At 36.1% G+C, this 14,239-nt stretch overlaps 1 protein-coding gene and 1 long non-coding RNA gene across 3 annotated transcripts in view; one reads left to right on the top strand and one right to left on the bottom strand.

Annotated features, from left to right (window-relative positions):
- Positions 1-5,510: 5,510 nt before the first annotated feature.
- Positions 5,511-14,239, top strand: part of LOC149034665 (uncharacterized) — a 262,282-nt gene continuing 253,553 nt past the window's right edge. Inside the window, exon 1 of the long non-coding RNA XR_016183083.1 lies at positions 5,511-5,744. This is a non-coding gene — a long non-coding RNA (uncharacterized LOC149034665). The remainder of the gene's footprint in view (positions 5,745-14,239) is intronic.
- LOC149034666 (hsp70/Hsp90 co-chaperone CNS1 homolog) overlaps positions 11,285-14,239 on the bottom strand; it is a 57,100-nt gene continuing 54,145 nt past the window's right edge. Inside the window, exons 4-5 of one of the 2 annotated variants that reach the window (XM_089194439.1) lie at positions 12,640-12,719; positions 11,285-11,563 (exon numbers count right to left, since the gene is read on the bottom strand). In XM_089194439.1, coding sequence (XP_089050565.1) covers positions 12,697-12,719 — 23 coding nt within the window. In that variant the 3' untranslated portion in view covers positions 11,285-11,563; positions 12,640-12,696. Of the gene's footprint in view, positions 12,208-12,584; positions 12,720-14,239 lie in introns of both variants that reach the window. The other variant, XM_089194438.1, reaches the window with a different exon arrangement.

Here is a 14,239-nt window from a genome sequence, read left to right on the forward strand (position 1 = left end):
AGTGTGCACGTAAATACGCCAGTCATAAAATCAGCAGTCCACTGTTTGCAACTCAGTGTCAATTATCATGATAATATGCGAAACTTTGTTCGACCATTTCCGCTTGCTGACAAGTCTTTCCACTTGATACAATTTTACCCCGGGTTTATATTCCCTTTTGCCTTTAGAAGGAACAATAATCTACACGATCTTTACTTCTTACCGATCGCACCATGTTGTTTTTGCAACCACACCTTCGGGCATGCTCCGTAGAACTTTGAGTACACCACAGTCAGGAAGTATAGCATTAACGAAATGACTCGGATTAATTGAAATGTTTTCTCTCTTTCATATTGGACTATTTCCTTCTGTCATTTCAAACTAAACTAATAGATAAATATTCGCCACCCAAAATGCCTTCAATGAAAATCACCAACGGGTAGCACTCATGATTTTATGTGGAACAAACAAATGCAATTAAGCAATTTCATTTCAAATTTTCGTTAAATTTCCGACTCGAGTTATGACGAACAAGAACGAGGAGCATGTGGTTCACTCGTTAATTTATGTAGGACAAAAAAAAGAGTAAAGAAGACGATCATTTATTCCAAAATCTATGTACGAGCTGGATTTAGGCTTATTTTCATTTTCCACAGGTGTGCTGATAAATATTCAATTACGCTGTGTTCTTAATTAAACCTACATTTTTTCAAAAGAAGTCAAATGATAGGTTAAAGAATTCGTTTTTTGATTTGTCGCCATAAATTTTTCTCTGACTGAAAATATCTGCCAAGTTTTTTATCATTTAATAAGCAAGGAGCGTTTTACATCTTCCCCTCGAAACATATGTTTGTGACAACTGTTTCCTCTTTCAATTTCTATAATGCTAACAGGATGTAACACGTAGACGGTAGTTTATAATCAAAATAAAAAGGAAAAAGGCTTCAGATTATCTCGTAACACTCAGTTTTCTCGGTTCTCACAAAATATTCTTCTAAGAAATAGAGTAAGCAGGGACACAGCACTTTAGATCGATAACATTTTCATAACTTGCTCTTGTCTGCGATCATATGGTCTAGTGTGTTGTTGCCGGCTCACTTTGCTGAAAGACCTATATGAAACCAAGATCCCAAGCCTCATACCGGATTGTCTATAATTTACAATGTAATAAGTTTTTCTTTGTTAATACAAACTGGCAATGTTACTGATGGAACACTGCGAGTGGGTGAGACAAAAATCCACTTGGTCTAATAATTATTTCAGAGCTTACCTTAAAACGACGTTTCGTCAGCGATGGAGCGTTGAATTCGTCTTAAGAACCTGTTAAATTTGTAAAATTTTGCAAGACCGCAGATATTTTGATGAGTTCTTCAGAAGGTGACTTATAACACGAACGGTGTCGAGAGGGTACTCTTTTCCTAGTGATCTCACGACGTAGGAATATTTGATTTTATTCCTCTGAAATTTAGCTCGCGATAACTTAGAAGCAACGCTTCGAGCTGGGGATGGCAAGCGTTAAAAATTTCTCGCTGCCACCAAAGATGTTTACTTGACCGCTACAGGATACAAATGACTCACTTTTTGTTTCACGACCATACTGATGTTTTTACCATTGCGTGACATTCTCAGGAAAACCAAAAGTTGATGATACATTGTGAACTTTCCCGAGGAAATGAGTCATGAATAGTGAATAATACCCGGGCGCGCGTAGATGTGAATTTGGTTGATGGAATACAATTCAAGCACGTAAAAAATTGACTAATGTTCGTGTAGTGCAATGATTGGGTATGTTCTAGCGGACTTCGGACATTGTTTTTATGGTACGTGATGGGATGTGAGTTGTTAGGCATGTAACAAAAAAAGAGCATGACTTTCAGATCACGGACGAAAATATCGCGTTACTTCACCTTGAGAGAAAAAAAAACTTAACTTATCTGAACTCACACCACAGGCAGCCCAAGCTCCAGCCGTGAGATGATCATCTTGCGAAATAAGATTCAAGGTGATTTTTTCGGATCTTCTTTATATGGCGGTGACATACCTGAGTATTTTTAGGAGCTGTGCCGTATTTTGACTTCCCCCACAGGCTCGTCGAATTCAAACAAGGAGTGAAAATACTAGGCAATACTACACACCAATGAATAGTCTACTAGGTTATTTATGATCCAACTGCTTTTTTTTCTGCCAAGTCTTTCTGCTCATTTCTCATAAGGCGGGAAAAGCAAAGTGGATAGAGAAGCGCAGCGTGCGCAGCCTACCGGTCAAACAGATTTTTTTACAGAACAAAATAACCAACTGTACACATGTGGTATATATGTTCGCGTTATTTGAACTCTACCTTGTGCAGTTGGATTATAAAACCAAATTATCTCGTTGTACCCCTCACCGATGCAGCACCACAATTTCCTTAGAAACTAAACCCATTTATTCATACGTTGTTAATTACAATGCCTGCCGCTGGTGCGAGGCCAAAAGCAACCAAAATATACTTAATAGACTGCGCTTGGAGTAGAAATCTCCCAAAAACTCAGCATACTTCGTATACACATACCTTAACATTACTAACATACTTCTTGAGCGCTTCACATAACATTATTCTCTCACTTTCATACGATTTAATTAGCTATACTTTATGTAATTACTTTTATTATTTTGACATTTTTTCTCAGTATTTTTACATGTTTCCTTAAACGCTTAACTTATGAGGTAAGTCTTAGAAACACAATCCACAAGCATTCCTCATGTTCGAAATGAGAGAAAACGAGTAGCTCCTAGGACGAGAGTGGGCACCCTGTGATTTTTCTTTCCTTCCAAAGTAATGCGGTTGCAAAGGATGTTCCTATCGTCGTTGAAAAGCCTTTCCCAAAAGAAACTTATTCCCCAACTACGTTCCTGACACAAATAAAACAATAATCGCTTTTCGGCACAGACAGAAGTTTATTAAGAATACGAACGAAAAGTAAACAACAGCCAATGATGTGTAAACCTCTCTGCCACCCTATGACATCACGTAAAATCACCGAGAGTGGGAGAGTAGGTGGGAAGAAAAACAAAACAGTACAAGACAAAATATCTGGTGTTCGCTTGAGGTGAAAAATGACATGAAATGAAACACAAAACTCCTGAAGCCTGGGCGTGTGTTGCGTGTGAATTGGTTTAGGAAAACAAACGTCACGACTCACAGAAATAACAGCGTTGATCTTGTGTGCCCGAGTGATTAAGGCACTAGGTTCCAGGTTAAAGTCCTTTACCCTGCAACTTACTGGATTTGTTCTCGATTGCTCGAGCTCAACTCCTTGGCTGCACTTTGTCTATAGCCAATTGGTTTGCCTCCGGCCAATTGAGATTTTTAAACTCTACGTTTACCTGCATTGTTTATTGACAATTTGTGTCAGTGGACAAGAAGAGCCACCTCGTAGAATGTTTTACGGATCAGGTAAAATGAACCATGATATCCAAAGTGAAATACTTTCTAGAAACCTTTCCAGTTTTTGGAAGCTACGTACTCACTCCCAGCATCTGAAAATGGATGTTCATAACTGCTGCCCTACATATATTTCCATGTTTTTTTATATCGACAATTTGTTGGGATATCAAAGCTTCAATCCAGCTTTAAAAAAACTGTGTAATGAACTTGTGGCCAAGAATTATTTAATGGTCACTGCTTGTGGTAAAAGGTTTAATATCATCTCTTTTGTATCATTTACAGGTCGATTAGCGAAGCTTACTTTTGGCGAGGAATGTTTGTTAATTTATAGCCAAGTGGTTTCATGCTACGTACGAAGCAGAACTTAGCACTCATATGTTTCTCTCATTTTCATATGTTCGCAAGCAAACTAAGCATCAACGACAAAACAGCTTGCTTGCAGACTTGGTTTTCTTGGGGGAGGACGCGCTCTTTTCATTATTTCCTGGAAAGCTCCCGATCTTTCTCATTCTTCTATCCAGAACCCTTTATTTGCGAGAAGTCTGTGTTAAATTCTCGCGGTCAGTGGTCAGCGCATCGTGGTGGCCAAAGAAACCGACAGCCCTGCACTGGTTTACCTGCGGAACGACGCACCCCTTTGTTTTTCCTGATAAGCTCCCGATCTTTCTCAGTCTCGTTTCTTGGACTTTTGCAATCGCTTTGAGGTAGTCAATGGGCAAACATTTATTAAAATCTGTCAGTAACCTCCTCCCCAGCAGTTTGCGCACTCGGGCAGTTTCCCGCCCTTTCCTGGACCAGAGCAAAGGCGCCTGAAAACGAGGTAAAAGTTACGTATACTTGCTAATCTGTTGATTGGTTTATTATCTCGTCTGTTTCGTCATCTCGATGCGCGAAAATTACAACCTGTCATTATAACTTTCCGTTGGTTGGAGTTAGGCGCTTCATAAGTCATTCGGAGGAAAATTAAAGAAAGTGATGGAAGCAATCAAAGAGATGAGCCCTGTAAACGTGAGTACTATTCGTTGTTAATTTTTTTGTACTTAGGGTGGTTAAAATAAGATCCTAGCTATATTTCGTCGGGTACATTCGGAATTTGTCGTGTGCCAGGCCTTTGGGCTCCTGCATACATAAAGTTGAGTTGTCTTTATATTAGAAGAAAAAGGAGAATTCATATGTGTTGGAAGAGGAAGCCAAGAGACTAAGCGTAGGGAATAAAGGACCAGATGTAAACGCAAGGAAATTTGACACCAAAAACAAATAACTGAATAATGGGAAAGGGTTAGCTAAAAGTAATATTAAAGCGGAAATAATATATAATAATATATAATAGATAAAATCAACATTTTGCGCGGTGTTTGTAATGTTACTTTTGCGATCACTTAGCTTCTCCTTGAACAAATTCTATGCATCACGCAAGTGTTTTCACTACTGTTTTTCGATTGGACTCATATCCCCAAAACTCAAGTGAAAAGTAACACTGAAATGAACGCAAAAAAACTCCAAAGGGCGGGTACCAAAGCAAGCACAAGGAAATCCTATTCTTAATTATTGACAGCTACCGCTAACTAATAAACATAAAAGTCTGCCAAATCAAGATGCGCAGAATGAAGAACAATGAGAATTCGGAAAGATTTTGTCGCGGCAAGTGGATCTTTTCACGCGTGAAATGAGAATAAAATGCGCGCGCTTCATTCAGGAGCAAAGTTATCAAGAATCTCAGACTGAAGCAGGTGGAAAGGATTCTAGGTAGGTGTGGACAAGGGATAGGCACGAAACGAAATATTTTCAAGACAACATAGCACTATGGAAAACATTGCAAGATGGAATATCTAAACAAGAAGGCTTTTTCCTATTCGTGCAATAGTGCGGTATTTTTGCGCGCTTACAGGCTGGAGACTTATTTACTAGCGAGGTTCCGTTTATACTGAATTGCTAATCTCATTCGTTATTCTTTTTGTTTGAAATAACTTTTTCAATTTTTGGGGATGATCGCCACCCTTGACTTGAAAGGAATCTTCCCAAGAAAAGTGTCATGGCACGGCGTGGACCCTGGTTACGAGTCAAAACATTGTCTTTACAGGGGAGGGGCAGGGAGTAAATTTAAGGCTAAAACATGGCGAACTTCTCTAACGATCCCAATCGATCGTCTGGCAGACGTTATGAAAGGAGAGTATTAGAGAGTATTGGACAGAGTATCTCTGTCCAAAAACGTGAAGGAGAACTCTAAGTGATCGATAGAGAGGAAAGCAATCTTCAGCTGCTCGTTCGTTTTCTTCAGACGTTCACTTTAGTATGGCGGCCGTTTCTTTGTCGAATTGCTGGACACTCAATTTATATGGTGAGGGTCTCATTGTCATAGAAATGCAATAATCTACCTTTTTTAAGAAAGAGCGCAGTTGGATTATTTTACACATTGCAATGGCGCACGTTTTAGCTTATTTTCAACATTTCCCAATTGGAAACTAACTAACCTTGTCTAAAGTGCACCAGATTCTCCTTATTTTCAAACCCTGTTTATCAAATCTCTTTGAGTCTACTATGCATGAACCTATAAGGATTTACCAGCTTTTGGTTTACCAGTCTGTATATTGTGACAGAACTCTAAAGAATTAAGATTTAGTGTGTATATCATACATGAACTACTTGAACCTCTAAAGGAATCAAGACCAGGGTAATAGTTTCTACTTTACTTTTCTAAAGTGTCTTTTCTCCTTTTAAATACGTAAAAAACATGTAACTTTTTTCATTTTAAACTTGATGCATTAGCTGCCTTAAAGCTAGGAGCCTATTAAGTACCAGGTTCTTGAGTTTAAATATAGAATTATGTCTACACTGGCTGGCTTCAAATGGGGTTTCAAATAAGTGTAGTGCATGCTGTGCTTCAGGAACAATTTTTTATTAAAAGAATCAATCATAACATTTAAATGCCTTTTTTAATCAATCATTGTCATTAATATTATAACAGCAAATGGGAAGTTTATTTATACTTTTCTCTTTCACAGTTTTTAAGTGAGAGTCTTACTGCAGTCTGTGAGCCTGAGGGAGGAACTCCAGTCCATGTCCCCAGTCAAGAAGGTAATTACTGCTGTTTCATGAGTATGCTCTATTGCAATAAGTTCAGCCATGGCTGCTGTTAGCCTTTTGTAACCCAGGTGGACTATTATCCCAATCTGTACTTACTTAGGATAGTTAGCTTTTTGTCTTAATGCAGTCTTTGAGCCTGGAGGAGGGACTCCAATTCCAGCTCAGAAATATAAGGCCTCCACAGCAATCGATGCCCCCAGTCGAGAAGGTAATTACTGCTGTTTAATGAGTATGTTTTATTGCAAGTAGTTCAGCCAAGGGCTGCAGTTAGCCTTTTGTATATTCCAGTTGGAATATTCTCTCAATCTGTTATTACTTAGGATAGTTAACTTTTGTAAAATTTGCCAGTGTTTTAACTCTTTAACTTAAATATCTGAATGTTAATTCTCCCCACTAGCTGCTACACATTTCCTTGTAAATTAGTTATGAGTATTTGATTAGATCAAGGTAAAAAGTTCTACCAGATAAGTTTGAAAATTCTCACTACCTGTTTGCTGGATAATGTGTGAATATTACAGGAAGAAGTAACATGTTAAATAGGGTTAAGCTGAAGAAGGAGTCATTTGCAATTATTATGCATTTGTAGACTCAGTATAAACCTCACCATGAGTGAAATATAGTTGATGTTTTATCATGGGGAATAATCAAGGAATTTTCTGTGAATGTTTGCATATCTACTAAACATAAAAATAAACATTCAAATTGTCAACCATTTGACCTCTTCATAGTGCTTGTTCAGGAAAGCTCTGACCCCCCTGTTGATCAACCTCCCCAGTCCCCATCATCACCTGAGCCCAGTGGAAAGAAGATTGGAAGTAGAAAGTTCAATAGAACTTGCATTTGGTTTAAAAGAACCTTTGATTTATTTAATTTTGTATATTCATTCATTAAATTTTATTAATTTTATTTTCACCTTCATTTGCCAAATGATGATTTAGGAGTGTCCTTTGGCAAATGGTGGCTGTTGATTTTCCTTGGGATAACCTAAATCATCAGTGGGCTCATTAACAGTCACCCTGGGCTTATGAGAAGGAAAATGTTTACTATAGAATAAGTAATGTAGACAGTTAACCTGTTTAAAAATCAAGACAGTGGTTAAGAAGTTCAATCAACATGGGCTGATCATTGATTAATGATTGAATGATTTTATTCTTGATTAAGAATCCTGCTGGTTCAAAAAAGTAAATTGTAATGTAACTATCTTTGTGGTGAAAAATTTAAGGCAATAACATTCTATCATCCTCAGGGTTTTTACTGACAGTAAGCTCTCGTATCTGATGAGTATTTTCCTATGAATAATCGATAAAATACCTAAAGGTGAAAGGTTTTTTTTATGACTTTGTTAACCATTTTGTATTGCATGAGATTTCAACTGCAAGGTGTGTGAAAAGTTGTGTGATTGTCTGGGTTAATTGAGATAATTAATGTATAATTAATTTAAGGATTTCCTCTGATGAATTAACTACAATGGAATTGAAAGGAAATGTCACTATTTAACCAAAATTTTTCAAACCATGCAGACTCACAGGTTGAAGAAGATCGCATTGCTTTGGAACAATCTCATCGTACCTGTGATGAATATGATGTCAGCTGACTTTCTTCACAAAAAGTGGTGAGTGATTGAAATCACAAGGGCTTGAGTTTTTGGTTCATGTAGTTTAAGAAAATAAGTCTTAAAAGTGGTATGATAATCTTTTCTGAAAGGAGCTTTAAATATTTCTTTATTCAGATCACTGTGATGAATCAGGCAATGATATTTTCCTTTTGAATGCTGGGAAGGTACCTTTAGTATCAAAACTGTTCCAAAGGTCAAAATCAAAGATGCTTACTGACAATCTCAGCTCATAAGTGAGAGTATTTTCTTTAATTCTATGTTAATGACTAAACTATGTTAATGACTATGTTATCCAAAAGAAAACTTTTTAAGGTGGTAATTAGATACACATTCTGCTCAGGATATTTGGGATCCAGTTGAAAGTGCAGTGTAGATACTCACATGATGGTTATATACAATTCAGTTATTCCTTGTTGTGCAAAATGCATTGAAATTGAGGTAAATTTTTTGTTTCCTGTAATCCAAGATTTTACATCTTGTATTACCAATCATTAACTTTAATGTGGGTTCATCATCTTTGTTTGATCTCTGAATTCAGAAATGTAGAAGTCAGTGACAAGATTTTTCCTGATGTACTCAGTACATCAGGAAAAATCTTGTCACAAACAACTTCACAGTTTTTATCCATGGAAAGGAAGATGGTGCGAAGCTTTATTCATTATAACTATAATGTGGGTTAATCATCTTTGTTTGATCTCTGAATTCAGAAATGTAAAAGTCAGTGACAAGATTTTTCCTGATGTACTCAGTACATCAAGAAAAATCTTGTCGCAGACAACTTCACAGTTCTTATTCATGGAATGGAAGATGGTGCAAAGCTTATTATAACTATAATGTGGGTTAATCATCTTTGTTTGATCTCTGAATTCAGAATGTAGAAGAGTACATCAAGAAAAATCTTGTCACTGACAAATTCACAGTCGTTATCCATGGAGAGGATGATGGTGCAAACCTTTGTTCGATTCAATTGGCAAAGAAATTTTACAAACTATTAAAGAATAGGTAAGAGAAGTTTGTTCTGATGGAAACATATACCTACTTCAAATATTAGCAACCAAATCAACAAAGTCAGAAGTCAAATGATAAATTTGGTGAATTATACTGGTACTGGTAAAAAGCACCTTATGATGCTGATAACTTTTTACTGGATGTATTACAATTATTTTGCTGGTAGAGTACAGAATATGGTTTTATCTGACAGATTTTAGTAAATAAATGATATAAAATTAAACTGTAATGTCTCATTCATTGCTTTTTTCCTGCAGGTTCTTTGAAGGATTGAACTTTTGCATCATTTTAAAGGCCAAATTCACCCTGAAAACTGTTTTCAAGCTTGCCAAACCATTCATCCTGTGAGTGTAAGTTAGAAACAAATAGTTTATTTTATAACTGAAAAACATGATACTGCTTGATTTGTGATATTCTTGTAAAATTAAAACCAAGTGGATTTAATAAAAGTGATTTTACTGCACCTGGTTTGAGTTCTTAAAACTAAAGCCATTTACATTAAAAAATGCAATCAGAAAAAAAGCAGAGACTGTTAGAAAGAGATTATCTGGTTTCATTAACTGAGTTGATAATGTAAATAGGTCTTGATCTGTAAAGAATTTCTAAAGCTGATGTTTCAAGTGTTGTAGTCCTTTGTAAGAGCAAAAGAAGGAGTCTATTAGAACTGAAAGATAAAGCATGACTGTGAACTGCCTATAGAAGGGTTAAATGAGATTGAACACGTTGTAATAAATTCATGTTATGCATGTGAATGGCTGACAGGCTCAAATTTCCATAGAGTGTATGCTAAAATTTTATGAATGTGAAAAATATTTTTGGTATTAGACAATGGAAGTTGGTGTTTTCAAGTAACAGCAAGATTAAAAAGAAATTTTCATTGAAAAACATCTGTCAAAAATGGGAAGTTATTAAGTTTTACCATAATGCCTGTCATTTGCTGACAGTGTTCATCTTTTTCTAGGAACAATGTGAAGTGAAAGATTTCCATGGTAAATGATGTTGGTGAACTTGTTTTGTTCCACAGTAAGTACTTCATTAAAAGCTGTATGAAGTATATGCTAGAAAAGAATATAAATGCATTTGTTTAGCATTTTCAAATATTGGAATGGCATAGCAATGAAGGTAATAACTTTGATGTTGTGATGTACTGGATTGCATTACATTCTGTGACATTTAATTAGTGGGTACAAATTATGACAAGTGTAATTGAAAGTTAAAGTGAAGAAGAAGTGAAAACTATTTTAGATTCAAAACTCCTTGAAAAGCTTATTGTTATATTATTAGCATTTAATGTGTTAAATTATGAGTGTTTTTCAGTTGATTTCCTTTTTGTTTTGTTTTAGGTATTCTGCATTAAACATGCTAGTTTCTACAGATACCATGTTAGGGTGGGGGGGGGGGATGTTTCATATTGCAGTGCTCTCCTTTTCAGGCAGTAACGTGTAGTACCTCTTATTACTGCTTAAAATTGCTTGGAATTCTTGAAAATTCAACTTGTAAAATGATTGCTTTACTGGTTTGCCTAAAATAAGGGAAAATACTGTATTGTCTTTTCTTTGTGTATATTTTGTTTTTATTTTGTAAACAGAGATTCAAGTTCTGTCAGATTTTTCTATACTTCAATATACCATGTCAGGGACGGGGGGGGGGGGGGATTTTTCTTATCGTCTTTTCATTTCATGTATCAAGATTATTCTAAAATATTCTGCAAACCAATGTTGCATGCCGCCCATGGCAGATTAGTTGTTAAGCTGTTGCATAGAGATTGATGTATGAAGTACTTTTATTAGAGATTAGAGGTTTCTCAGTGTCCTTGTTTGGCCTACAGTGACAAGATCACGTCAGTTTTACCCAATTTCTTCCAGCTATTTCTCTGTTGTGATCATTAGGAAGCATTGAAAGCAAGAGCACTGAAGATACATGGTAGAGGATCTTTTAGGATTTTCACATTGTAGCAGCTTTTTTAGGATTTTCAAATTTATTTTCAAGAGAATAAGTCATGACTAAGTTTTAGTCCTTTTAACATGAAGGAGTGCATAATGTAACTGCCATCAAGATCAATTGTCTCCTAATGTTACATCAAAAACTGGCTGCAAAGAACATTGCATGCTTATTTTTTGCAGAGATCCTCGAGGATCTCCTTACGAAGAGAAGCATAACAACAACAGCTCTCTCTGTAGTATTCATCATTTTATTTAGTACTGAATGTGACAGCAACCAATGATTGTGCATCATGCAGACTGTTATATAGCTAATCACTATAACAAGCTGGGCATTTTTTTTTTTCATTTTTGTAAACTGAAATATATATTTACTTATTATTTGTAAAAAAAGAGGTGATTATCACCAAAGCAGACTGTTAAACATGCTAACAGCCAAAGTTAAAGTTCAAAGTTCAAATCAAATGTGCACCAGGGAAATCCATAATGGCGGACAAAGTTTAAGAAGATCTGCAAAATAAGGTGTTTCGGTGTCATTAGCCTCCGATATCCATCATGTTTTATTTTGTTTGTGTCTCCAAGATGAAGACAAGATTTACCACCGTTGATCCTTGCGCAGTGATCACAGAGCTGTTTCATCCACTAGTTTGTCAAATCTTTTTAGCTTTAAGACAAAAATGCAAGAGTTTTTACTTAAATAAACACTGTATTGGCAAAGCTGCACATTCACAGCACCTATTATTTTTTAAATACTGTTGTAAGTAAGGTGGCTCTACTCCATAAGCCCAGTGGCTTCCTGATATGCTTGACGAATGAGGAAAGTTTTCTTACAGGTTTGAGTGAAGTTAAGTCCTGATCCTTACTTCTTTTTTAAAACAGCTAGATAGTGACTAAACATATCTGACACCACTTGACTTTGCTCATCCAGCTTAGGGAACTAAAATACTCATGCTGAAATTTTGCTTTGCATTCTGCTTTGAGCTCTTAATTCATCCAGCTCAAAATAATTTTCTCATCATAATTAATGGAAAGTAATGGCATAGCAGTCAAGAGCTGGATTCAAATGCACATCAAGTTGGTCTCAACTTCTTAATTAAAGTCAATTGAGACAAGATTGAAATTCATTTGACCTTAGAGTGTTGAGTTCTTTTTTTCCGGTATCGCGGAGGTCACGGGTTCGAATCCCGTTGAAGCCCTGATTTTTTTTCAGGCTTCTTCTTTCCAATTGCTTAAATTGGAAAATTTACTGCGATGATCACATTTCACTTTCATCTACAACCGCAGTACAAATATGAATTATTTTCATATAAAAACTTCACATCATTTCACTGCACAGGAAGATATGAACTCAATAAATTGACCTCGCTCCCAATGTGTGGCTTCATAGCTCAGTTGGTAGAGCATCGCACCGGTATCGCGGAGGTCACGGGTTCGAATCCCGTTGAAGCCCTGATTTTTTTCAGGCTTCTTCTTTCCAATTGCTTAAATTGGAAAATTTACTGCGATGATCACATTTCACTTTCTTTTTTTATTATTATTATTATTATTATTATTATTATTATTATAGCACAGCTATCATATCTAACCTCTCATAATTGCCTCAAGAAAAGTTGGAGTTAACTCAATGACTGCTTTTGCATCCCCTAGTGAATATACTGGTGATTTCCTGTTATTGAAATAAATATCTCTGATCAGCCATACACGTAGCATTTTAACCAACCACCATTACAACAATTTTAAGAAAAACTTGTGATGCTCATTGATATCTGGGGTAAGAGGTTACTTCTTGGTATGTTTAAGAGGCCAAGACATTAGGCCTACATTCAAAATTATCACCTTTTTCAGAAAAGTACTATTAACATTGGGCTGTTAAAAAGGGAAAGCTTCAAAAGGGAAAAAAATGCATATTAAAGCTCTCATCATCTTACCAAGTTTAAAATGCGCAATAGCCCTGTTGTTAAGCAGTTTGGCCTTCAGTTCTGTCTTATTGCAGTTCATTTTAATTCCTTTGGTGTAAAAATGAATAGCATTGATGAAATCTCCTTTCTTGAAGGCCTTATTTCCTTTATTCCTATAAACATCAGCTGTGACTGCAAAGAAAAAGCTTAATAAAAGTCTGTGGTTGTAGTTAATAATTCTTAGTGTATACAAGCAGAACTGCCAAAATCTGGAGATTCAAAATCTGCAGATTTTTCCTTTGGTACCAGATGCCACTTTTGCATCTGCCTGACTTAACCTATTCCCTGAAAAGCTTAGACAATGTGTGCAGTCCCCCCCCCTCTCCCCCTTCACAGGAAAGACCCCTCTCAGTAAATTCATGAGAGATTTTTTGGTTGAAAGCTCAACCAATCAGACTCAGTTACTGTTGTGGTTGTTGTTTAGAAGAAAGTGTAATCCCTACTTTGAAACAGTCTAAGTGCAGTCAAGAAAATTAAGATAAGAACCCTAATATTAATAAAAGGGCAGATAACATTAGATGTGGGAAATCTGGAGTTCAAATGTGATGTTTCTGTGTGGAGCTGAACCAAATCCTCTTTTATCTTGAAAGTTTGATGACCCATGTGGGAGACCCTCAGAGTCTGCTTCAGTGACTGTGAGACTCCCTGATAATCAGGGAGAGTTGGCATAATTATAGGTGTAGAAGAGTCTTCTGCTTTCAATACATTTAGATGGTTAATGAGTTGATAAGATCCAAATGTTGCCATCATTAAACAACCAGAAGTAATATTACTTAATATAGACACACAGTATGTTATTGCCTAAATGATAAGAAAAATGATAAAAAAGATGATAGTTATGATAATGCTTATAATGTGGGTAACAATGGTGATGATTATGACGATGATGATGATTAAGCATAAATCTTAAACCTTATAAACTTTTCCCTTCTAAGCCATTTGTTAGTAAAAGTGCATTGTTTACCTTAAACACCTCTACAGTTAGAGATCAATATAACACTTGTATTCTATTATAAAGTCTTGACACTTCTGATTCAAATTCCCCAATGTAGTCAGGCTACTACTCTTTTTCAGGTAAGTCTTCATTTTCACATGAAACTTTAATTGGACTTCTTTCTGTTGCCATAGCAACTGTAAGAAGACTGATGCTTCTTACAAAGGTGCTGCTTTCAAGTTATCCTGGCCTGAAAGAAAGTTGGTTGCAAATGGTAATAAACATCAGCTCAAC

Source organism: Pocillopora damicornis, chromosome 14 (genome assembly GCF_964200805.1).
Source record: "Pocillopora damicornis chromosome 14, jaPocDami1.2, whole genome shotgun sequence".
In the NCBI taxonomy this organism is placed as follows: Eukaryota; Metazoa; Cnidaria; class Anthozoa; order Scleractinia; family Pocilloporidae; genus Pocillopora; species Pocillopora damicornis.